We start from the raw sequence: 27,888 nt of genomic DNA, 5'->3' as shown, positions 1-27,888 counted from the left end.
TGATTTAAACTCTTGTTTGCCAAGAAGTTACAAGTTTTTATAGACAGTTACCTCAGTCTAGCATGTGTCTTCAACCTATCTCTGTCAGTTCTCACAGACCAAGATGCTTTTACTCACACAGCAGAGGCAGATCTCCCAGAAACCTCATCTACCCTCCAGTACTGTCTCATTGTCCTGCACTGGTGGTAGGTGGGCTCTGGAACTGCCAATCTGCTGTAAATAAAGCAGACTTTATCTCTGCCCTAGCTACTCATTACTCTTTTGACTTTCTGGCACTAACTGAGACCTGGATATCTCCTCAGAACTCAGCTACACCGGCTGCCCTATCCTCTGCCTATGTATTCTCTCACACTCCACGAGAAACTGGCAGAGGTGGTGGTACGGGTCTCCTGTTGTCCAAGAGGTGGTCCTTCTCGCCCATCACCCTGTCTCATCTCAGTTTTTCATCATTTGAATTTCATGCAGTTAAGGTAACCTCTCCGATTAACCTCCACATCTTGGTTATTTACCGTCCTCCTGGCTCTCTAGGAAACTTTCTAGATGAAATGGACATACTTCTTAGTCTTTTTCCTTCTGCTAACACTCCTCTCACTGTTCTAGGAGATTTCAACCTTCCATCTGATAAACTCCAATCCTCTTTCCTTCTCCCTCTCCTTAACTCCTTCTCTTTAACCCTAAACAGCTGCCCTCCTACACACAAGGCAGGAAATTCTCTCGACCTTGTTTTCTGCCGCCCTTCCCCAGTCACAGATATCACTACTATTCCTCTTCATAAATCTGATCATTACCTGGTATCCTTCACTATAACCCTTCCCATTCTATGTAAACCTAACCACCAAAATGTCTCTTTTACCCGCAATAACCTTCACTCTGTCTCCCCTTCCTCTGTGTCTTCATACACCCTATCATTCCTCCCAGACCCAGACTCCTTCTCCTCTTTACCACTAGAGACTGCGACTGAAACGTTCCTCTCCTCTCTCTCCTCATCCATAGATCTCCTTTGCCCGCTGTCATCTAAACCAAGGAAGACATCTTGTCCTGCTCCTTGGCTATCTGATGTACTGCGCAACAACAGGAGAGAATTAAGAACTGCAGAGAGAAGATGGAAGAAATCACAGCTTGATGCAGATCTCATCTCTTACCAGACTCTTCTTTCCAAATTCTCATGTGATGTGACTTCTGCCAAAACTACCTTCTTCAGACAAAAGTTGGAAGCGTCTGCACATGATCCTGGCAAACTCCACAACATCTTCTCCTCACTACTCAACCCACCGACTCCTCCTGCCCCTTCCTCTCTGACTGCTGACGATTTTGCCACATTCTACGATGGGAAGATTGTAGCAATCCGCCAGTCCTTCGCTCTCAACCAAACTCCTACGGCAGAACCTCAGGACCTTTCCTTCCCTCCTTTAGCAGAATTTTCCAACTTGTCATCTGACGAGATTCAACAGATCATCTCGTCATCTAACCCCACCACCTGTTCATTAGACCCAATCCCTTCCACAACGCTCCAGGCCATCTCACGAGACCTCCTTCCCTTCACCACAGCCATCATCAACCAATCCATATCATCTGGTCATGTTCCTGCCGCTTTTAAGAAGGCGAGGGTTATTCCCATCCTCAAGAAACCCTGCCTGGACCCATCAGAAGTTAACAACTATCGCCCGGTATCACTGCTCTCTTTTATTTCCAAAATTCTTGAAAGAACGGTTTATAATCAAATGTCTCTTTATCTTTCACAGAACAACCTTAATGACCCAAACCAATCTGGATTCAAAGTGGCACATTCCACAGAGACTGCCCTTCTGTCAGTCACTGAGAAGCTCCATGCTGCTAGATCTGCTAAACTTTCATCTGTCCTCATCCTCCTGGACCTGTCAGCTGCATTTGACACCGTGAACCACAAGATTCTATTATCTATTCTTACAAGCCTTGGAATTTGTGGAACAGCGTGGCAATGGTTTGCTTCTTACCTTAAAGATAGGTCATATGAGGTAACATGGAGGGGATCTACATCTGCCCCACGTAGACTCTCTACTGGTGTCCCGCAGGGCTCAGTACTTGGTCCTCTTCTGTTCTCCCTCTATACCCGGTCTCTTGGTAAGGTCATATCATCTCATGGATTCTCATACCACTGTTATGCAGACGACACCCAACTTGTCCTCTCCTTTCCTCCCTCTGACACTCAGGTTTCCACCCGGATCTCAGCATGTCTGGCAGACATCTCATTTTGGATGGCTGCTCATCAGCTGAAGCTCAATCTCAGTAAAACCGAACTGTTGTTTATCCCTTGTGACTCATCTCCAGGTCAAGACCTTGTGATATCCATGGACAACAACCAAATCACTCCCTCAACCACCGCCCGCAATCTTGGGGTAACCGTGGACAATCATCTGTCATTTTCCCCACACATCGCTAACCTTACTCGCTCTTGTCGATTTCTTCTTTACAATATCAGAAGAATTCGCCCATTTCTTTCTTCACAGGCTACTCAGGTGCTTGTTCAGTCCCTTGTTATTTCAAGACTGGACTACTGCAACTCACTCCTGGCAGGCCTGCCTTTGTCCACGATTCGTCCTCTGCAACTGATCCAGAATGCAGCAGCACGACTCGTTTTTAACCTTCCCAAGTTCTCCCACACCACCCCACTCCTCCGCTCCCTGCACTGGCTTCCTGTAGCTGCCCGCATCAAATTCAAAACACTGATGCTTGCCTACAAAGCCAAAAATGGCCCAGCACCCACTTACCTCTCTGCGCTAATTACACCACGCACTGCACCACGTTCCCTCCGATCCTCCAGCACTGCTCGCCTCATCCCACCATCTCTCAGGGATCGAGGGCGGCATTCATCCAGGCTCTTTTCTGTTCTGGCACCTAGATGGTGGAATGAACTTCCTCTAGATGTCCGTACATCAGAGACTTTGACTATCTTTAAACGACGACTCAAGACGCATCTGTTTCTACAGTACTTGGACTAACCCCCCCCCCCCCCCCCCAAAAAAAAAAAAATAAAAAAAAAAAAAAAATCTTCTCAGTTGTGTTGGACTAATGGTACTTAGTTACTAACCTAGTTAACCCAGTGTAAGTATGTATCCAATGTTGTAAACATTAAAGCACTTTTTGTAAGTCGCTCTGGATAAGAGCGTCTGCCAAATGCCTAAATGTAAATGTAAATGTAAATGTAGTAATTGGAGACTGAGGTAGACTTTAGGAAATTCCAGACCTGAACTATCGCGCAACTACAGCCAAGTCAAGTCCTCAGAGATACAGCTGTCAACACCAGTCGAGTCGACTGCCTTCATGGTAGAGTAAAACCGTCCCCAGACACCAGACTCATCCCAAAGAGACACACGGGGCATCCATGTGACTAGATCTCCAACCAAAAGCAGGGCACCAGGATGTGTCAGACAGGTCCAGAGGGCAGAGGAAGTCTGGATCATCAGACTCATCAGATGTGTCTGTGCCTTCTGGTAGATAATCTACAATGTCTTCCTCGTCAGAAACCTGCTGTTCTATATATCACTATGCTGTTCTATGTCCTCTGCCTCATTTAAAGAAAAGATATGATTCAGAGCTTGGCTTACTGTAAATCTTCTCATTTTTAACTGCTGCAAACAGGAGATGTGTACTCTGCAGTCACAAATGCTAAACTAAATTTGTCTTATGCAAGCCTTACATGTCTGAACATGTCTGTCTTTGTTTGTTTTGTTTTTTTAGGTAAGGAGACACACAGGCAAAGAGAGAAGCCCCTCAAAGTGTGTTTATGATTTTTGTTTTGACCCTAAATATTGTTTTATAACCTTAAATTATAACTGGATCAAAACTGACCCAACTAACACAAAGGTAATAATTTTTACCAGAGCATTTTATAATTTAGCACAATTATTATTTTTTGTTTGTTTGTTTTCAGATTCCTGACAAAGTCAAAAAGTCTTGGTGCAATAAACGAAATTAGTTAGTAGTTTATGCATTTAAAAGGTAAAACAGGTCAGTGCTGACCCTAACACAAGAGGAAGGAAGTGTGTTGCAATGACACACAATGCAAAATCTCAGCAAAATGTTCATCAAAAAAAGGCCATTTTGCAAAATACTTTCACTGTTATCTCCAAGTAATTTAATTTAATTTAAATTTATTTGTATAGCGCTTTTAACAGTTGTCATTGTCACAAAATTATGGAATTTTGTATGAAATGTAAAAAAACTGTATTAATCAGTTACTGTCTTTTCTGACACCATGTAGAAATTAGTCCATTAGTCCAGAAGCATGTTTGTATATCAAAGCACTTGTATATCAAAGCGAAATTGCCCATAAAATGCAGATTCTCTGTTAAAATAATTAATACAAAATATAAAGTAAAAATAAAACAAATTAACCTGCAATTTAGCCTTAAAAAGAATTGTGGCTAAAGTAAGATGAGAGAGGAGAGAAGTAGGAAGGGGCTACTGTTTAGGATAACTTTCCCATACAAAAGTGTGTGCGCAAACACACTAACGGAAACAGTGCTTTTACCGAATTTTTTTTAAAAAGGAATCACTCTAATGACATTTACGCGCACACACATACTAATGGAATCTTTGCTCTCTGTTAAGGAGGCAGAAACTCTGGAAACTAAATCTTTAACAAGGAACCTCTCTGATAATCAAAATCTCCTGGGATGTATTTTAAGAACCTGCCCACAATTGTTAACATAAACTCAATCACTCCATAATTTCTGACCATATCTTGAAAACCCCAGCAACTGTCCATCCAGTTAATATTCTGCTCAAGAACAACCCATAGCACAGCACACCCAAGATATGCATTGGCTATAACCTGTCCCAAGTTACTTGTATTTTATTTTCCTATATTTCTGTATGACTAGAGTGGTTGTAGTAATCCTACAGGATCTAGAGAGCTTTCATACAGGATATAGAGGTAGCTGCTACAGAGAAGAAGGTTGTGTTACCTTTAGCTTAAAAAAAACTCCTAATTGAGAAATCTGATTGAGTCATGATTGAGAAACCTTGTGATTTTAGCTCAATTTAAAGGACTCCTTAATATATTTATATGTCTGAGGTTGTTTTTACACTGCTCCAAAAGAAAAGAGAATGCTCATAGCTAGCTATTTATGCACAAAAGGACTTTGTATGCTGACCTAAAAAAAGAGGAAAGCTGCAGTCTGAATGTTGCCCAAAAACCACTTCATTTTCAATGTATTCAATGTTTTTCTACACACTGGACGAAACCTGCACTGGAGTGCTATTTTTTTTTTTATACTACTCCAAAGACGCTAAACTGTTCATTATTCTATCTTTTTCTGGTTCCGAAGTCAATTGCTTTAAGTTTTTGAAGTTTCTGATGGTTTAATAAGAGGGTTTAAGTTAAATTTGAGCAGTAAAGAAAACAATAAACAAAGATCACACAGAATTAGCTCGGTGGTTGATTCTTTAAAAACATAGAAATTACTCTGGTAACACAGGAAGTGTTACAGATGGCGCCTAAAAAGGGACAATCACCAAATTAGCAGTCCTGAAAAGTATTCTGAAATCTTCAAAAGGTTACAACCAGCCTTTGTTTAATACCCATAAAAAAATACACCTGAATCTATTAGCATCTATTAAACTCCGGTTAGACAAGTCACAAACAGTCACCAAGCTCAGTCTAGTGCAATCTTAATTCTCTGTAACCCAATACAATCCTCCAGTAAAGTTAGAGTTTCCTATATTTGATCACTCTGATCCTGAAGATGCTGTTACTTTTATAGAGGGAGTGGAAGAATACCTTGATATTAATCCTTTAACTAATGAAGAACTCTTCAACCTCAGTTGTTTTAAAAGGAACAGGCAAAGACTGCTGGAGAGCAGAGAGCTGTCAAGCAAAAGTTTTATTTGCTTTCCTAAATGAAGAAAGCCAAGAAGTTATTGCTCAGAAACTGTCAAGTCGCAAAGAAGGCCCAAACGAAAGTGTAAGAGACTTTGCTTTTAAAAACCTGGAATGACTAACTGTGAGATGGTGAAGGCCATTCTTAGGAACTGCAACCCATGCTTAGCATTACTACTCAGAGGCACGGCTAAAACTGTGGATAATGTCGTTTGTTTAGGGACACAAGTGGAGAAATATTGGGTAGAGAGCAAGAGGTACTGGACACAAGTAAGTGGTGAAAATCAGAACAAAAGAGTAATCTCGGAAAAACCTGACGCCGAAAACTCACCTCATGATGGTAAACATAAACTCTTGTGAACCACGTGACGCCAGCCAACCGCATCTTTTCAAACTGCTCGCTCACACCGTTGGGGTGACAACACTTTTCCTGGGTCAAGAGAAGAAACGACCTCTGGATAAGCTTTCCCCAAGATTTAACTTCTCTTTTCAAAAGAACCGGCTCCCCAGCTGCTAAGGCCAAAATCACCACATGACGAGCCAATGCCTTTCAAGTTAAAGATAAGCAGAGTGCCTGCTTGAGGCATCCTAGCCAAAGTGCACAGAAGACTAGCAACCAGCACCTACACACAAAGTAAAAGTCAATGGAGTTTTAATCCCTGAGCTATTAGACACCAGAAGCGCTATAGCTTCCCCTTCAGTGGTGCCTCCCAATGCACTACCTTGTGACCCCATGCCCATCATATGTGTGCTTGGCAATTGCTGAGTTTCCAGCAGTGCACATTGTGGTCGAGGACAACAAAGGTAAATACATCCTTAAAGTAGAGCTACCTGTTAGAGCTACCTGTGCCTTGGGTCCTATGTCATGACTGGCCCAGCTTGTTACCGGAAAAAGAGAGCCATGAGAAAGTGCCTGCACTCATATCCTGGGGTGAAGAGCTTCATCTACACAACCGGCGTTGCTGTTGCAGACACCTAACAAAGACATTGACGCAGAAGCAGAAAATTAGGCTAATAATCCATTTAACCCCTTTGTGTCCTTGTCTCAGCAAGTAAAACATGACAGCAATTTCGCCCAGTTGCAAAAAGATGGATCATCTTTTTGCAACTGGGCGAAATTGCTGTCATGTTTTACCTATTGCTGTCATGTTGAACCTAAAATACTTCTGGGAACATGCGTTAGCAATCAAGGGTAAATATGATGTGATCCCCCAGTAAAAAAAAAAAAAAAAAACAACTCTCTTGTATTATTATAGTCTACGTCATTGTAAACCATATGATTTGTTGGTGGTTGGTGGGTTTTTCCACAAGCTATCCGTCTTCTCAACAAAAAGGAACTGGACTGATAAACACATACACACACACAAACATTATCACTCAGCTTAATTCAACTACCTCAAAACATTGAGACTGGACTGACTAATCAACGCAAGCGCAAACACACTGACCTACACAACCAAACTATCGTACACACCAACCTATAAATGCTCTTTTGCACAATATTCATTACTGGACTACTTTTTGCACTAACTTTTTTACTCTTAATTTTTGCTGCTACATTAAGCAATGTTTACAGTTTCTTTACTACCTTTCAACTCAACACCATATTATGTTACGTTGTATTTTGTCGCACTGTCACTTTGTTGTTGTTTTCACATTTGCACGTGCACTTGTTTGTCTGTTGTCTGTAAAAAAAAAAAATCTCTGTAGATAGTTCCCTAGATAGTTAGTTTTTGTTAATTTATGTTGTAATTTGTGTTAGGTCAATCTCTCTTGTCTCTGTCACTGTGTCACTGTGTACTAACTGTATATGGTTGAAGTGACAATAAAGCCTACTTGAACTTGAGGTGAAAATAGACACAGTGATGTACCTGTCTAATGCACGGTCTCTCTCTCTCTCTCTCTCTCTCTCTCTATATATATATATATATATATAGTTGCAAGAAAAAGTATGTAAACCCTTTGGGATTATGTGGAGTTTTGCATTAATTGCTTATAAAATGTGCTCTGAACTTCTTCTGTCACAACAATACAAAAAATACAGTCTGCTTAAAATAGTACTACAAAGACATTATATGTTTACATGTTTTTATTGAGCATAACATGTAAACATTCAGAGTGCAGGGTGGAAAAAGTATGTGAACCCCAAGCCTAATGACTTCAAAGGCTAATTGGAGCCAGGAGTGAGCCAACCTTGAGTCTAATCAGTGTGGTGATATTGGATGTGTTGCTGACAGCTGTTCTGCCCTTTAAAAACAAACACCAGTTTTGGGTTTACTGGTTTCAAGAAGCACTGCCTGATATGAACCATGCCTTGCAGAAAAGACCTCTCAGAAGACCTACGATCAAGAATTGTTGACTTGCATGAAGCTGGAAAGGGTTGCAAAAGTATCTTCAAAAGCCTTGTTGTTTATGTGTCCATGGTAAGACAGACTGTCTTAATGGAGAAAGTTCAGCACTGTTGCTACTTTCCCTAGGCGTGGTGGTCCTGTAAAGATGACTGCAAGAGCACAGCGCAGAATGCCTAATGAGGTAAAGAAGAATCGTAGAGTGTCAGCTAAAGATTTACAGAATTCTCTGGCACATGCTTTCGCCTCATACCACAGAGGAAGCCACTGCTCTCCAAAAAACAAATATTGCAGCACATTTAAAGTTTGCAAAAGAGCAACCAGATGTTCCACAGCACTTCTAGCAAAATATGCTGTGTACAGATTAAACGAAAATACAAGAGTTGAAATTGGAAAAAAAAAAAAAAACACTATGTGTGGAGAAAAAAAGGCACATCATCAAAACCTCATCCCCACTGTAAAACATGGCGGGAGCATCATGGTTAGGGGTCTGGTTTGCTGCCTCAGGGCCTGGACAGATTGTTGTCGGATTTAATGAAAAAATGAATTCCAGAGTTTATCAAGGCATTTTGCAGGAAAACGTAAGACCATATGTCAGCCAACTGAAGCTTCACCGAGGATGGGTGATGCAACAGAACAATGACCCAAAGCATAATTTAAAAGTAATTTTCTTTTGTTGAAAAGTAATTTAACAAAAGAATGGCTTCATCAGAACAAAATACGTCATCTGGAGTGGCCCATTCCTGACCTTAACCTGATTGAAATGCTGTGGCATGACCTTAAGAGAGCAATTCACACCAGACGTCCCAAGAATATTGCTACACTAAAAGAGTTTTGTGAAGAGAAGTGGCCAAAAAAAAGGAACTACCTCCAGATCAACACTGGAAAAACCAAGGAGCTAGTGGTAGACTGCCGCAGGCACAAACATCCTCCACTACAACCACTGAAAATCCAAGGCATGGTCATTGAGGCTGTGGAGAGTTTATAGGTACCTTGGTGTTCATCTGAACAATAAACTGGACTGGACTCACAATTCAAATGCACTCTACAAAAAAGGGCAGAGCAGGCTGTACCTGATGCGGAGGCTCAGGTCTTTTGGAGTGCAGGGCCCACTCCTGAAGAACTTTTATGACTCTGTGGTGGCATCAGCCATCTTTTACGGTGTGGTCTGCTGGGGACAGAAAGAGACTGAACAGGCTGATCCGGAGGGCCATCTTTGCTCTAGGATGGCCTCTAGACCCAGTAAAGGTGGTTAATGATAGGAGAATAGTGGCTAAGCTATAATACCTATTGGATAACATCTCCTACCCCTTGCAGGAGTATCTGACAGCACTGAGCAGCTTCTTCAGTGGCAGGCTGCTGCACTCACGATGTGGGACGGGGAGATTCTGTAAGTCTTTCTTGACAACCGCTGTCAGACTGTATAACTTAGACTCTGACCATACACGCACAAGCAAACGCACAAACAAACAAACACACATCAAAAACACCATAGTAACTGTGTGCAATATTATGATGGAACATGTACAATTTTCTAGTTATGTGCAATAATATGGTGGAACATGTGCAATTTTCTTTCTGTCTTAGGCGAACCACCATAACTGGGCAAAGTGTGGAATTTAAAACATTTAAAACACTATTGTAAATGCCTGTCACTCACTATGCATCTGTATGTACTGTGTACATATACTCATTGTGTACAGACATATCACTTAGTCAACTTTGCTTACATATAGTCTAAAAATATATTTATGTAAATATTTACTACACGGATGTCCATATTCTATATCCAGATTGTATAGTGTACATTTTATACTGTTAATATTCTATTTTTTTTTATATATTTTATTTTACTTTATTCTGTTGTTTCTTCATTTTTAACTTTGTACTGTCCACTTTCTGCCGTGGAAAAAAAAAAACCCACTTGTGGGACTAATAAAGGTTTATCTTATCTTGTCTTGTCTTATCAAAATTACTCCAGAACATTGTGCAGGTCTGATCAGCAACTACAGGAAACGTTTGATTGAGTTATTGCTGCCAAAGGAAGGTTAACCGGTAAGTCCAAATGTTCACATTTTTTTTCACCATGCACTGTAATTGTTTACATGTTATGTTCAATAAAAACATGAAAACATATCATGTTTGTGTAGCATTATTTTGTTTTTATATTGTTGTGTCTTGGATGCAAAACTTCACATACCTTTTCTTGCAACTTTTTTTTATGTATTATGCCAGCGCTTCTTTTTTTGACGCTGAGCGCACGTGATCACAACTGAGCTGCGGAATTGTGGGTAATCGTCTCCCCTGCTGGGTCTTAGTGCGTGTCTCTCACTGGTATAATCAACATCCATGCACACGTGTACTGTTTACTATAATGTGTGTGTGTAAAACATTTTATTTTGTATTTTATATTTTATTTCATATAGTGTCTGTATGCGTACATTTAAGCGTGCGTGTAAAGCAAATCAAGTCTCATTAGAGGAGTTAAAAATCCATTTTCTCCCTCTGCTCAAGACTCTTTGTGTGCGCGCGTATCGTTGGACACAGTACGCCCCACACACACAGACCCCTTCTACTTTCGCCTTTACAGACACACAGACACTCTTTCTCTCCGCTCTACACAGAAACATTGCTCTGTCGCAATTCTTTTCAAAGGTAAACTGCAGGTAAATTTTTTTATTTTTTAAAAAAGTGATTCCGTTTGTGTGTCTCTAAATTAAGTGTCAGAGTGATTTCTTGTTTATTTTTCCCGATAAAACAACGTTTTCATTGTGTGCGCGCATGTGAAAAAAGTGGAGGAATGGTAATTGTGTAAGACGAGAAGGGGAATATTACTTTAGATTCACACACACATACACAGCGCCTGCACGCACACGAAAACACTTATCTGTCGGGATTTATTTTTTACTTTTTTTAAGGTAAAGTGCAGGTTAATTTTCTCTATTTATACAATATATTTTGTGTTAATTTTTTTATGTATTTATTTTTTTGGGCTGTGGAACAAATATTTTAGGTTTCCATTGTTTTTTTTATGATGAAATTGAATTTGGTTTACAAGTGTTTTGGAATATAAGCCCACTTCCTGAATGAATTATGCTTGTAATGCAAGGTTCCACTGTATATTGTATTGTATATATTATGCGTGATTCATTTTAATGGTTTATTATTTTTTTATTTGTGAGAAAATTAGGAAAGAATAATAAATATTTAATATAGTCATTTTAATCTGTTTACCACTTTTCAGAAAGCTGCATTCTAGTTTCTTCCCTGAATGTCAAGACTGACCCACATGGATCCAGCATCCTGATTTTGAATCTAGGTCAACACATAAAAATTTTAAGAAAAACCTGCAAGGCTTGCTCTGGCACATCAAAATAGGAGTTTTATGATGTGGTTCCTCTATCAGAATCATAATAACTTTAATGCCTTTGAGTTGTGTTCACAGAACCTGGGTTTGATGAACCTGGGTCTGGACAGAACATGGTTTATTACTTGTTATATTATATATCTAAATATAAAACCAAACACTGCGACAAACAACGTAATTGCAACAGATGCAACAATGTTATAAATGCTGCAATTATATCAAAATATACAGCAATTAGGACATCAATAGACAATAATATTGCAATGCTTCCATTTAAGCAATAGCTAGAGAATCAGACAGTAGATCCTAACACATCCCTGGTGCATATTGGGCAGAGCCCCGCTGCCACCTCGTCTACACAGACCACATATCGATTATCCTAATTTCAGCATACATACTACACTTTAGACAATCACAACTGGTTCTGAAGCAGGTAAAATCTGGCCAGCAGGAGCCATCTCTGTTCTTCACACCTGTTTTAAGAACATTGATTGAAACATGTTCAGGAGAGCTGTGACTTCCAGTGACTTCACCAACTCGAAGGAGTACACGTCATCAGCAACCAGTGACATCAACAATTGCACTGATGTCAATCTCCAACAACATTATACCATGCTTCAACCAGAAACTGAGGATTACTACAGAGATGCATTCACTATATACAGTGGGTATGGAAAGTATTCAGACCCCCTTAAATTTTTCAACCTCGGTTATATTGCAGCCATTTGCTCAAATCATCCTTGGGATAGTTGTACACCTTCATTTGAGTCCAGCTGTGTTTGATTATACTGATTTGACTTGATTAGGAAAGTCACACACCTGTCTTTATAAAAACTTACAGCTCACAATGCATGTCAGAGCAAATAAGAATTATGAGGTCAAATGAACTGCCTAAAGAATTCAGAGACAGAATTGTGGCAAGGCATAGATCTGCCCAAGGTTACAAAACAATTTTTGCTGCACTTAAGGTTCCTAAGAGCACAGTGGCCTCCAGGCTGAACTCGAGAGATGCAGTCGGGAGATGGGAGAAAGTTGTAGGAAGTCAACCATCACTGCAGCCATCTACCAGTCTGGATATGGCATATATGGCAGACTGGCCCGACGGAAGCCTCTCCTCAGTGTGTATATATGTATATATATATACACACACACACACACATATACAGGTCCTTTTTCCAAAAATTTGCATATTATATAAAGTTCAATATTTTCTGTAATGTACTGATAACTGTATATAATTGCAACTGTATATATATATATATATATATAATATTGTATATATACTGTAACATTGTACGATAATCTGGCTATCGTACAAAAACACAGATTTAAATTTAATGCATTTGAAATTCTCTATAGTAACAAAGTCAGCTCAGAGAATTCCGCTAATCATTTACAGACCCCCAAGGCCGTAGTCTGAATTTCTCTGTGAATTTGCAGATTTCCTTTCAAACCTTGTCGTTTCCGTAGACAAAGCGTTAATTGCTGGAGATTTTAATATTCATTTTGAGAATCCAGAAGACCCTCTGAGAACAGCATTTATGTCCATACTGGACTCAGTAGGAGTAAATCAGTGTGTAGTAGGACCCACGCATAAAGCAGGTCACACTATGGACTTAATATTATCCTTCGGATTAAGGATAAGAAACATAATTACAATTCCACAGTCTGAAGTTATATCAGATCACTGTCTTGTCTCGATTAAAGTGTCTCATATTACTAACGTACGCACAGCACCCCGCTACCGCCTTAAACGTACATTCACATCAAATACCACACAGAGCTTTATCGATAATCTTCCAGAGTTATCAATTTTGATTGGATCGCCATTTGATTCCACAGAACTCGATCAAGCGACTAAATATCTAGAGTCAACACTTCGTTATAGCTTAGATCATGTAGCTCAAGTTAAAAGAAAAATGATTAGAAAAAAGAAACTCACTCCTTGGTATAACAATCACACACGCACTCTAAAACAAACCGCTCGAAAATTAGAACGCAAATGGCGTCAAACTAAATTGCTAGTTTTCCAAATAGCATGGAAGGAGAGCATCCTGAACTATAGAAGAGCTCTCAGTGCTGCTAGGTCAATGTATCTCTCCACTCTTATAGAAAATAACAAAAATATTCCTAGATTTTTATTTAATACCATAGCTAAATTAACTAAAAACAAGACCACTGCAGAAATCTTCACAACAACAACATACAGTAGTGAGGATTTCATGAACTTTTTCAATAACAAAATCATAAATATTAGGCAAAAAATTCAGGCTTTGAAACCAGACAATTTAAGTGATACAGATGATTAATTAATCACATCACATCAGAACCTAGAATACTTTACTCCCCTTGAAGCGAGTGAACTAATTCCACTCATCTCCTCTTCAAAACCGTCAACCTGTGAATTAGATCCTATACCGACACATTTTCTCAAGCAGATAGTTCCAGCAATAACAGAACCCCTGTTAAAAGTAATCAACTGTTTACTCAGCAGTGGGTATGTTCCTAAATCCCTTAAATTAGCAGTTATTAAACCACTAATCAAAAAACCTGACCTTGACCCCTGTCAGCTTTCCAATTACAGGCCGATATCAAACCTCCCGTTTATCTCAAAAATTCTGGAAAAAGTAGTATCACAGCAGCTATGTTCATATCTACATAGGTATAGCATACATGAACTGTATCAGTCAGGATTTAGGCCTCATCACAGCACAGAGACAGCACTCATTAAAGTAGTAAATGACCTCCTAGTGGCCTCTGATCAGGGTTGTGTCACTATACTTGTGTTATTCGACCTCAGAGCAGCTTTTGACACTATTGATCATAGTATTCTCCTTTACAGATTAGAAAATGTAGTAGGAATTAAAGGAACGGCCCTCTTATGGCTCAGATCCTATTTGACTGATCGTTATCAGTTTGCAGATTTAGATGGTGACCATTCCACATGTTCTCAAGTTGAGTTTGGTGTTCCACAGGGTTCTGTTTTAGGCCCACTGCTTTTTTCCCTTTACATGCTTCCTCTAGGCAACATAATTCGTAAACATGGTATAAGTTTTAATTGTTATGCTGATGACACACAAGTATACGTTTCAGCAAAACCAGATGAGAAAAACCAGCTTACTAAAGTTGAGCAATGCGTGCAGGACATAAAAGATTGGATGTTAATTAATTTCCTTCTGCTTAATCCTGATAAGACAGAAGTTCTAGTCATAGGACCACAAGCAGCTAAAAGTAAGCTTTCTGATCACAATGTGATTTTAAATGGCCTTTCTGTTCCATCAAGTGCAACAGTAAAAGACCTCGGTGTGATTATAGATTCAAGCCTTTCATTTGAAGCACATGTAGATAATAATACCAGGATACTGTAGCATTCTTTCACCTCAGAAATATTGCCAAGATAAGAAATATATTGTCACCAAATGATGCAGAAAAACTAGTTCATCCTTTTATCACGTCTAGGTTGGATTATTGTAACGCCTTACTGTCTGGTTGTTCAACAAGGTGCTTAAACAAGCTTCAATTAGTCCAGAATGCAGCAGCGAGAGTCCTCACTCCAACCAGAAGATATGAGCACATCACCCCTATCTTATCCACATTGCATTGGCTTCCTGTGAAATTTCGCATCGATTTTAAAATACTACTCTTGACGTATAAAGCATTAAATAGTCTCGCGCCGCAGTATCTGAGCGAACTGCTAGTGTCTTACAATCCGCCACTCCTACTTCGATCAAAGGATGCAGGCTGCTTGCCAGTACCGCGTATTATTAAAACTACAGCAGCATAGTCTTCCAAATAGTGTTCGGGACTCAGACACAGTCTCAGTGTTCAAGTCCAGGCTAAAAACCTATTTATTTAGCCAAGCATTTTTATAAATAGATTTGCCTTAGGTAAAGGAGCAGATCTGGGGGACTCATGGACGTAGAGTATTAGGTGAACTGGTATGTTTAGATGCTGTCTTCCCCACTCTCATTGATCACTCAGGTTTGTTGACGGTGAGGTGATTGGTTGCTTTACACCTCAGGGAGCCCTCATGTCTGTGTTTCCTTCTGGCTCTTCCTTTTTAGTTATGCTGTCATAGTTAGTCCTGCCGGAGTCTCTGCTTGCACTCTGCACTAAATATACATTCACCTTATACATTGTTCGACTGTGACCATACCTGTTATTTCTCCATCTCTTTTGCTCTCTCCTTTTCTGCTCTATCCTCTCTCTCTCTCCGTCTCTCCTTGTTCCTCTACCTATCTCTCTGTCAAGCTATACATGTTGCTCCTGAGCTGCCAGTGATCCAGACCCCCTCTGCCCACTGGACCTCTCTAACTCATCCTGGAGTCCTGCTTCTGGTTGGAGATCTCATCACATGGATGCCCCGTGTGGTCTGCCTGGAATGCAATGTGGTGACTGGGGTTGGTTCCACTCTTCCATGAAGGTGGTCCTGTCCTCGACTGATGCAGACAGCTGTTCTCTGAGGACCTGTGACTTCAGTCGCTCAATAGTTATGGACTGGAATTTTTCACAGTCCACCTGAGCCTCCAGGAAAAAATTGGACTTTAATCTTACACATCTCCTCTTATACTGAACTTCCAGTCTCGCATATTATTATGCACATCAATCCCTGCTATCTGTTTTCACCCAGATGAGGATGGGTTTCCTGTTGAGTCTGGTTCCTCTCAAGGTTTCTTCCTATTACCATCTCAGGGAGTTTTTCCTTGCCACTGTCGCCGTCGTCCTAGGCATGCTCATCAGGGACAACCATATAATTTTGATTTATACACATTCACATTTCATACAAACTTAATTCTTTTTTATTGTGTAAAGCTGCTTTGTGATGATGTAAATCGTTAAAAGCGCTATACAAATAAAATTGAATTGAATTGAATATACTGTATGTGCTCTTTGGTCTCGGCCATAGCGGAGTTTGGAGTATGACTGTTTAAGGTTGTAAGGGCCATATTTTATTCTTGTAATTTGTTGTTGTGTTTATTTTACTTCAGTCTGTTAGTTAGGCAGTAAGCATTTAGTATCATACTCATAATTTGTATTGTGACATAATTTTATGAGTTGTTCTGTGACATCATCCCACAGTTAAGTAGTTGCATGTCTATCAGGCACGTTAGTTGTTCAGTTGTTGTTAAGACACGGAAGGATACAGAAAGGTGCGGAGAACCCAAGCTTTTGACCGTGAGACCGTGTGACCGTGAGACCGTAAGTTAAAAGATACAGTAAAATAAGTTGTTGTAACTGTAATCTATCGAAGCTACAGAACACAGCAAACGACTTGTCATGACTACAGTGGATTTATGCAAGAAACTGTAACAACCGTTGTACTTTGATGTTGAAAATAAAACAAGAGACAAAGAAATCAACGAAAAGTCTGGAGTCTTGAGTGACACTGTGTAACAAAAGGACTAGTAAACTTGTGAATAACATGCACGTACAAAGGTTGTGGACAGGTATCTTTTATACTGCTAACGAGTTTAAACAAATGCCATTAATATAGTCTGTGAGAGCCAGAAATCTTGCTCGTTTGTTATTGACCAAGTTTTCCACCATAATTTGCGAATACATTCTTATAAAATTCTACAATGTGATTTTCTTTTCTAATTTTGTCTCTCATAGTTGAGGTATACCTATGATAAAAAAATTACAGGCCTCTCATCTTTTTAAGTGGAAGAACTTTTGGAACAATTAGTGGCAATTAAACAATTGGTGGCTAAATACTTTTTGCCCCACTGTATGTGTGTGTATATATATATATACATATATATATATATATATATATATATATATGGTGGATCGTTGTAGGAACTGCTTCTAAATTTCAAAAGAAGACAAATTGGCAGGCAATCAAGCATGCTGTTCATCAGCTGATCAAACGTTTAAGACCATTGATCAAAAATATTCACAACAAATCTAAAAGTGTCAAAAGAGGACTCAGTAGTGAGTAGCGCCACCGTTTTTGTTGGTAACTTTAAACATTTATTTCGGCATGCTGGATGCAACTGGTTCCAGGAGGCTGGTGGGAACGTTTCTCACGAAGGCTATCCACAGTTTGGAACCGACGTTCCTTTTTTTTGTAAACTTCACTTGCCATAACATTCTCAAGGAGATTTAGATCAGGCGAACACACAGGATGGTCCAGAACTGCAAACATTAATATCCTAGAAAAAGTCATAATCAGTTGGGCGTTGTGAACTGCAGCATTGTGCTATAAAAAGACCTGCACAGATGAGGGCCCACGGTGAAGAGAAATGCCTGCTGCAACATGTGCACATAGCCAGCCGCTGTTTGACGCCCCTGCACAACCTAAAGCTCCATTTTCCCACTAAAGGAAAAAGCACCCCAGATCATGGTGGAGTAGGAAATTCCCTCCTCTATTTTTGTCTCTTGCTCTTATTTCTTCTTTTGCCATTTTGTCCTGCTGCATAACCCAAATGTGCTTGAGCTTGAGGTCACAAACTGATAGCCGGCCATTCTCTTCAGGATTTTCTGGTAGAGAATGTACGGTTCCATCAATTATGGCACATTGTCCAAATCCTGAAGCTGCAAAGCAGCCCCAGACAATCACACTAACACCACTATGTTTGATAGTTGATATGATGTTCTTTTTGTAAAATCCTCTGTTAGTTTTACGCAATATGTAACGGAATGCACACCATAAAAAAAGTTAAATGACCCTGACAACTGAAGGCTAGAGATGTGTGGTGTCTATGTGTAACTGTTGTGACAGTTGTAGTGCTAATAACCTTTTTTTTTTTTTTCTGTCCAAAGGTGCATTAGTTTTTGGCCCAACCCTTTTACTGATGACAGAAGAGTCAAAGCGCTCTGTAAGGTCTTCTCCAGCAAATGCCAAATACTTTCAATGGGGTTGAGGTTAGAAATAAGTGGTGGCCAAGTTAAAACACTCTTACATTTTGAACCTGATAAATGTTGGCATAGTAAAAAAAATTCCTAACTACATCTCATCAAATTGGTTCTTGACAGTTTTATTGCCTTTTTATGACCTTTACAATAACCTTCTTAAGAATTTTTATGGCCTAGATGTTCAATTAAAAAAAAGAAGGGGGGACTCATAACCAAATTAACAAATCCGAAAACAAAACAAAAAAACAAATTAGTTCTGGGTTTTATCAGTATGTTTTTGGTTTTGATATTTTGTTTTTAAATTAGTTATTTTGGTTTTCATTTTGTTAATTTGGTTTTGGATTTGTTATTTTATTTATTAATTTTTTTCAGTTTTGTTAGTGTGTTTTGCACTTCAGGGCCATTTTATAAAAAAAATTATTCGTGTACCTAAAACTCCAGTTTAATTACTTTTAACTTGGGTGAAGAAATATTATAATTGAAGACAAAACCTAGAAGAAAAAGAAAAAGAAGAACAACAGTTTTTACCCCAGATGTTTTTGTAAAAGAGTTTTCTAAAAAAGTTTTTAAAATTACATTATATTTACACCTAACCGACAGCTAACCGAACTTTCTCAAAAAAAAAAAAAAAAAGACTAAACCCTTCAGAACAACCCAAGAACATTTATTGATCTGTTCACTTCAGATCAGTTTTTGTTAAGAAGAAAATAGTTTGTGTAACTTACATTACCGGTTATTTTGAGAGCATTGAGAGCTAACTCAACTTATATGTTAGGGTCTAGTGAAACATCAAATTAAAACTGTAAGGTATGCCTATCCCTGTGTGAATGTTTCCCTACCTAGATATTAATACAACCCCATGCATGGACATATGCACACCCACACACACACACACTCGGCGTAAACATTTTCTAAACAATGCTATTAAACATTAGCCCTATCTCCCCATGAAAAAATATCTGGTTAAACTTTTATTACATCCCAATCACAATGGATGTTAACTAACACCCCTATGCTATTACAGTGGGTGCTATGACAAATGTAAAAAAAAAAAAAAAAAAAAAAAAGTATAGTACCAGCTTTTTAACACATGGTCCTCGTGTGTGTATATATATAGGTCAATGACGTGACGCCCCTTTTTTCTGTCCGGGTTAATTTTATTTTACAGAAAAAACTAAAAAATACATAAAAATTTCTCATCTACTTGTTATACCTTATTTACCTACTAAACCACTCTAACTTCTCCAAGTTTTTCATCATTTTTCTGCTATCCGAAGTGCCAAAACACCATATGGGGCAACCGTCCGGCCTTGACTTTAGTTAGGACAACTGGTTTAAAAACACTTTAAATCAACTTAAATATATCCCTTTTCCTAGTTGCCATAATTTTAAACATGTTTTACATCCATTGACAAAACTATAAAGCATTTGCTCATATATTTATATCATGATATACAAACGAATGTTGTCCGAATTATGTTGATTCTATCCATTTCATCTGGGGAGACCATCAACAAACCACAATTTTGGGACCATTTTAAAAAACATCTCAAGGATGGAATAGTGCATCAGCCAGACACAAGTGAAGACCCCCTGGAAACAACTGTATAGTAAATCAGTCTCTCTCATATAGTAAGAAAAAGCTGTTTTTTAACTGCTGTAATGTCGTAGTCACTTTTGGTCATCATGTGGGGCGACCACCCCAAAACTGTGAATTATAATTTTTTTACCACAAATCTATATTTTGATGATAAATTTGATAGTGCTTTGTCACTAGAAGAAGCTAGTTTGGTTTCTGAGGCTAACTGTTAGCCTGTTATACTTGAGTAAACTTGAAAACATCATATGGGGCGACGAGTATCATGTGGGGCCACCACTGCTAAATGTGTTAAATGATAGATATATGTCCTATATTTGAAGTTTTCATATTCTATACATCAATTATATACATAGAGTTAATTGTTTAAGTATAATTATTTGTATATTTTATCTTTTTTTTCTAAATTCAGCCATTTTCCATTCCTTTTATAGGGATAAACATTTATTTTAACTGGATAATGAAGGAGACTCTGATATTATAGAATAAACTTGTGAAATAATGGTTTTCATAAAATGAAAGGGCACTAAAGATCTTTCCTTATCAGTTTATCTACTTACTGATATGAGTTCAACTAGTCTTAATGATACATAAAAATGTGAATTCTGAGATATATTACGGTCGCCCCAGATGACTTTTTTAAGACTATGTTTTATTAACTTAAGTGTAAAAACAATAAAATGACAAATTTTTTACTTTTCTTTATAAAGGCATGTATACACTACATATTCATATTTTTGGTATTTTAAAATTGGCCTATTAAAAAGTCTTATCCGTCAATGACCTATATATATATATATATATATATATATATATATATATATACACACACACACACACGCGCATTACCGTTCAAAGGTTTGGGGTCACTTTCTAACTCCATGATCGTTCCTGATTTTCATTTTTTCCTTCATTATAAAGGAGTGCTTAAGGCGTCAAAAAAATGCTTTAATCTCCTTTGAATAGTTGATATTAAGATGTGTCTGCTACTTATGCTCTGTAAAGACTTTATAACGCCTCTAATCTGAGGTGCTGTTAATTGGTAATTTTTTAGGCTGATAACTCTAAATGAACTTCTCGTCTGCGGCAGAGGTAGGTTTTGGTCTTATGGTGTTTGATGGATTTTGCAAATGCACTTGACAATACTGTTCTTGCAAGAACTCTTACAGAAAGGCTGACCTCTGTGTCTTAAAATAACAAATAACTGTTGTTTTTGTTGTTGTTATGTAATTACCTAATTTCATACATGTTATTTTATAGTTTTGAAATCCCCAGTATTGTTGTAGAATGTAGAAAATAAATCACTAAACAAAAACAAAGAAATTTGCAAGTGACCCTAAACTTTTGAATGGTAGTGTATCTGTCGGGATTTATTTTCACTTTTTTTTTTAAAGGTAAAGTGCAGGTTATTTATTTATTTTTTTTTTTTACTTTATATTTTGTATTAATTATTTTTACGTATTTATTTTTTAGCCTGTAGAACGAATAATTTGAGTTTCCATTATTTCTTATGGGAAAATTACATTTGGTTTACGAGTGTTTTGGAATACGAGCCCGCTTCCAGAAGCACATGTAAAACCTGCTAGACTTCAAACCAATCTGTTGGATCAGTTAAGCATGCCATTCCTGACAAAATTATCATACCACAAAGTGCACTAATAGTTTTCGGATCAACTTTTGTTTCTTCCATTATTACTACTCACTTCACTTGGTCACCACAGTTTTAGTGTTAGAGAACTTTTAAAGAAACAAAATAGGCACAGTCGTACCTTAAAATGTGAAAAAAAAAACAGATTTAGATAAACTTAAAGTTTATTCTTATCTTTAAGTAAATTAAAAGACTAACAAGTTCAACAGTCCCTAGTCATTCAAAGTGATCCATGTTTTTTTTCAATAAAAAAATGAATAACTACGTACATAAATTAAATAAATATATGAAAGAAAGAAATGGAACAATGTCTATTGCACAAGTACCGTTACACCCCCACCGCCCTCTTTTTATCGAACATAAAAATCCTAAAGGTCATCCTAAGGTTATCGTAAAGGTCATCTAAAATGTCATAAAAAGGCAATAAAACTGTTAAGAACGGTTTTGACGAAAGGTGGTTAGGTACTATTTATCATAGTCACATGCCTGAAATATGTCTATGCCATCAAGGAAGAAAATCCTTTTATATGTGATTCCCCATAATACATAATGGTAGTCAGCTTACACAAATGTATTGCCAGATAACATCACTGACCCTAAAACTGACCCATTCAAGCTAGCTTTGCCTTGAGAGGCTTAAACAGTAGGTGCTATGCCAAGTGGTATATCAAATGTGGTCTGTGTTTGTGTAATTAGTGGTAAGGTGGAGGGAAAAAAGGCCTGTTTACCTCTGGACTTGGATGAGAAATTAAGTGAGAGTTGGGCAAATAAGTCCGGGTTCTCGAATTTTTCCTCTTTAACTTTAATCCAAAAGCAATTCTCTGCCATCTCCTGAGGCACAATCTGCAAGGAAAAGAAAAACTACACTAAGATTATATTTTTAAAAAAAGACAGTGATTCATATTTGCTTATACAAAACATATACAGTGATTCCTTATTGCTTTTAATAGCAAAGGCCAGAGAAAGAGCAACTTATGATTGTTTAAAGTGATTCCATATTTTTTTCTTTAAAATTAATTGATTACAGATTTTTCTCTCTATTCGGTCCAGAAAAAAAAACATAATTTAAGAATATACATATTTAATTTGCTTAAGGTACAGTTCATAAAGCCAGAATGTTCAGCTATAATTTTTTTTGTCCTGAAATTACACACTCCACTCTAAATGTATTTGAAAGGGAACATGTTACTTTGTTAAAAAATAAATAAACAAACCAATAGCTGCAAAACTTGGGTCACACCTGAGACTCTCACATCATCAGCAGCTCAATTTGAAGCATTGCCTTTCTCCCTACTACTGACATGACAACTCATCTCATATTATTACGATTAGAATCTGTAAAAGCACTTGTTCAATTCAATTACATTTTACTTGTATAGTTAATTTTACAATAGATGCTATAAAAAAGTATTCCATTTAAGGCACAACTGAAAGCTTTTTCGAAGTCTGGCATCCATTATCCTCATTATTATTTTTTTATTCTGTTGTCCAATATAAAATGCACAAAAAACTCCCATGTTATACTTGATAGTTTTATTTATTGCCATTACATTAGTGTTTTAGATTATTAGACATGCATTACCTTGCACCAGTTGACTCTCTTCATGGCTGTGTCAGGTTTATAGGTCTTCTTAGGCTGTAGGCCATAAGGTAGTTTTTGGACAGCTGGTACTAGAGGGAGACCTGGGAAAGGTGGAGGAGGTGCAAGACCTCCAGGAGGAGGGGGTGGTGGAGGTGGCAGACCGAGGCCGGGTGGAGGTGGGGGTGGGGGAGGTCCCATACTGGCTGGTAAAGGAGGAGGTGGTGGAGGGGGTACCCCTGGTGGAGGGGGAGGTGGTGGTGGTTGTAGGCATTCAGACCCTTCTGGTGGTAAAAAAACATTTTGAGTTCCTTCAGCTGCAACCTGGAGATGACAAATGATAGGATGTCACTGCAGTCCGTCCACAACAACTTTTATTCAAACTCTACAGTTGAATTTCTGCGTATGCATTTTTATATGTCTAATATTATATGCCTAATAGAATAAAAACTAATGGACGGGATTAGTCCGAAAAAGCACATTAATACTACAGTAGCTGAAGAGGCGGCTAATATATGTACAGTACTATTTCCTAGGGGTTGGTGTGTGTGTGTGCGTTCACAAAATGGAGCTGGTGAAAGCAAGTGGGGCACTGAATTTTAATGCTACAGAATCACTGGCATGTAGAGTAGACTCTGTCATCCATGTAGCTAGGCAGAGACCAGCACTCCAACTAACCTCTAACAAATGTCTGCTGGTATCATGGGAAGACTAGGACACGGCATTCATTTAGGGCAAGTTTATTATAAATGAGTTAAAGATTTTTCATAGCGGCACAGTTGTGTAGCTGTTAGCACTGTCGCCTTGGACCTCCAGGGTCTGGATTCGATTACTGGCCAGACTCGATTCCCGTCTCTGTGTGCATTGAGTTTGCATGTTCTCCCCGTGCTTGGTGGGTTTCCTCCCACAGTCCAAAGATATGCTGGTTAGGCTAATTGGCATTCCCAAAATACCCGTAGTGTGTGATTGAGTGTGTGTATGTTTGTGCTCCCTGCGATGGATTGGCACCCTGTCCAGGGTGTACCCTGTCTCGTGCCCTTAGCCTCTTGGGATAGGCTCAAGGTCCCTGCAACCCTGAATACAGGATAAAGCGGTATAGAAGATGAGAGTGAGAGCTTTTTCATATTCAGATTTGAACCAAAACTTTTACTTTTTCAAATAAGCACTAAAAACATTGTTAAATACTGAAAACAAGCATGCTATAAACATAAGTAATTTTTTATTTAGAAATAAAACTAAAATAAGAAATAGCTTTACAAAACCACTGAAACTAATGACCTATGAAACACACACAACACAAAAAGTTTACAATATTTGAAATAAATGAAATGATCTTTTGTTAACCCAAAAAAGATATTCTCACCTGTATACACTGTGCAAGCCATATGTAAGCATCTTTTATTTGTACAGCAATTTGCTTTAATTTTAAAGTGCTGTAAAAGAGCATTCAGACATCCTAATAGCTAATACCTGGCAGCCCAACATTGCCATCTTGCAACTTTTATTTCAATTGTGTGGGCTTGATGGGTGTGTGTATATGTCTTGCTATAATAATATAGTATCAATGTAGAAAACCTAGGATAAATCAATCAAAGAATCAATAAAGTGTGAATTAAATGAGTGGTAACATTATACTGGAAACTTCCTGGTACCAACAGAAGGTTTTGTATGTTAATTGTGTTATCCATGGCATTGCCATTTAACATGTATTTAAAAGCATGAACATCTTGTATTTCGATGTGTGTGTATTTTAATGTGCATGTATTGTAAATATTCCTTTTGGAAAAGAATACAAAAACTGTTATTGAAAAATCACCACTTGACAGACAAGAGCACCGTGTCAATTAATCACTAGTCTTGCATGTACTTATCAGTCTTATTAGCCTTTTGATCTTATCACCCTTTTGATCAAAACACTGGCTTTTTTAAAGTGAAAGTTTATGGACAAATTGTGGTTTACGCAAGCTGATGAACAGCTTTATTATCTTCCATGCACCATCTGGCAGATATTTAGTTAAGCATAACACAATAATTTAAATTCTTGAATGTGGGATTTTGCGGCACGGCGCACGCCGAATTGCAACATTTCGCGGGGAAAAATGTGCATCTGTAAAAATATTTTCTCATATTTACCATCAGATGTGGGTAGTAACAAGTTACAGTACATTTACTCTGTTAAATTTACTTTATCAACTTTTTGAAAAAAAAAATTACTTCTATGTGCAGTTTTACTGCACCATATTTTTTATATTTATAAAAAGCCTAAAGCACTTCGTGTTTATATAGGAAAATTTACTTAAAAAAATATATTTTTTTTTTCATTCAAGTCTTCTGATGGTGCTCAATGTCAACACATTTTTATGTTTTAAATAAGATATGTTGGCATATTAACGAATCAGGACATTTGCATAGTTAACACTAACAGATTCTAACTTTCAGGAAATTAAATGAATTTCAAGACCATTTATACCGAGGCATTGCCATATCTTTTATTGTTTTGCCCCTGTTAAGACATTACAAAAACTATATAAGAAACTTATTATAAATTTTAAAGCACGATTTTGGCCATCTCATTTTATCATTATGAAAATAATATGAAGAACATATACACACATTAATCATAGAAGATGTATTGTAAAACAAAATAAAAATCATGTTTGCTTCAGCATTGGAAACAATATAGTTTTAGGCTAACTAATTATACACAATTCTTAGTTGTACTTGGTCTGGCTTTCTTCCATGCACCATCTGGCAGATATTCAGTTAAGCATAGCACATTAATTTAAATTCCTGAATGTGGGATTTTGGCGGCACGGCGCACGCCAAATTGCAACATTTCGCGGGGAAAAATGCGCATCTGTAAGTAAATATATCTACTTATATTCACCATCAGATGTGGGTAGTAACAAGTTACAGTACATTCACTCTATTACATATACTTTAGCAACTTTTTGAAAAATTCCTGAGGAAACATGCCGCAGTTTAGCTTTTTTATTGAATGTTGCAATGTTGGCATACAGTATATATATATATATATATATATATATATATATACACACATACATACTCAGCAAAAAAAGAAACGTCCTCTGACTTTAAACTGTTTTTACTTTCAGTAAACTTAATGTGTAACTATTTGTATAAACATGAGTCAACACCATAAGACATAAACTAAAAATGTTTCACAATGTGTCCCTGAATGAAGGGAGGCTCAAAATCAAAAGTACCAGTCAGTATCTGGTGTGGCCACCAGCTGCTTGAAGTACTGCAGTGCATCTCCTCCTCATGGACTGCCTAATGCGGACAGTCTGAGCACTGATGGAGGGATTTGTGTGTTTCTGGTGTGACTCGGGCAGTTGTTGTGGCCATCCTGTACCTGTCACGCAGGTGTGATATTCGGATGTACCGATCCTGTGCAGGTGTTGTTACACGTGGTCTTCCACTGCGAGGATGATCAGCTGTCCTTCCTGTCTCCCTGTAGCGCTGTCTTGGGCGTCTTACAGTGCAGACATGGCAATTTATTGCCCTAGCCACATCAGCAGTCCTCATGCATCCCTGCAGCATGCCTAATGCACGTTCATGCAGATGAGCAGGGACCCTGGGCATCTTTCTTTGGGTGTTTTTCACAGTCGGTAGACAAGTCTCTTTAGTGTCCTGCATTTTTAGAACTGTGACCTTAAATGCCTACTTTCTGTAAGCTGTTAAGGTCTTAACGACCATTCAACAGGTGCATGTTAATTAATTGATTATGGTTAATTGAACATGCATGGAAAACATTGTTTAAACCCTTTACAATGAAGATCTGTAAAGTTATTTGGATTTTTACAACATTATTGTTGAAATACACAGTCCTGAAAAGGATGTTTCTTTTTTTGCTGAGTATATAATTACTATAATAATACTACAATATATTATAATATGATATATTGCATAATATAATATAATATAATATAATATAATATAATATAGTATAATATAGTATAATAGGGATCAGAACATACAGCACTTCCCATAATTAGTTGAATGTCCCCTACAAAGGTAGATAAACATCGTATTGTGTATCTAACTGTATTGAACAATAAAGTAAAATAAACTATGCAAATGTCAGCAAAATTAATTGTCATTTGACATCACTTTTGTGATTACTGCCCAAAAAAAAGCACAAAATTTATGCAAACTAAAACCATTTTAAGCATGCAAAGCTTAATGGCGTAAATGTCTATTTTTTGGAGTGTGGAGAAACAAACAAACAAAACAAAAACTAACAAACAAAACAATGTGAACCATATTTTCCATAAGATATGCTTATTTTGTTTTGCAAAAAAAAGAACTTAAGAGCAGAAAAATAGGAGCATTATCACAAGATGGAAAACAATCATCATCAGAAAGCATCAGAAGCCAAAATAGGAATAAAAAAATAATTACAGCCGTAATATATTAGCTCATCAGTCAAGCAAGGTAGAGAGATTGTCATAGCTTGGGCTTGCGTGATCATATTACTAATCATTATTAGTAATATGCATTATTTACATGTAACTGCATGGTCTAATATTGTTCCATTTATAATACAGTGATATGCTAAAAAATACAATGTTTAATGCCTTAATGATACATTGAGCAGCTTTAAGCAT

At 37.8% G+C, this 27,888-nt stretch overlaps 1 protein-coding gene across 4 annotated transcripts in view; it reads right to left on the bottom strand.

Moving 5' to 3' along the window:
- diaph2 (diaphanous-related formin 2) overlaps positions 1–27,888 on the bottom strand; it is a 284,936-nt gene that overhangs the window by 99,035 nt on the left and 158,013 nt on the right. For all 4 annotated transcript variants that reach the window (XM_053505653.1, XM_053505652.1, XM_053505650.1 and 1 more), the window contains 2 exons: positions 23,261–23,581; positions 22,407–22,521 (listed from right to left, as the gene is read on the bottom strand). In XM_053505653.1, the coding sequence (XP_053361628.1) occupies positions 22,407–22,521; positions 23,261–23,581 (436 nt within the window). The remainder of the gene's footprint in view (positions 1–22,406; positions 22,522–23,260; positions 23,582–27,888) is intronic.

Source organism: Clarias gariepinus, chromosome 10 (genome assembly GCF_024256425.1).
Source record: "Clarias gariepinus isolate MV-2021 ecotype Netherlands chromosome 10, CGAR_prim_01v2, whole genome shotgun sequence".
Classification (NCBI taxonomy): domain Eukaryota; kingdom Metazoa; phylum Chordata; class Actinopteri; order Siluriformes; family Clariidae; genus Clarias; species Clarias gariepinus.
This window is presented reverse-complemented; position numbering and strand designations above follow the sequence as displayed.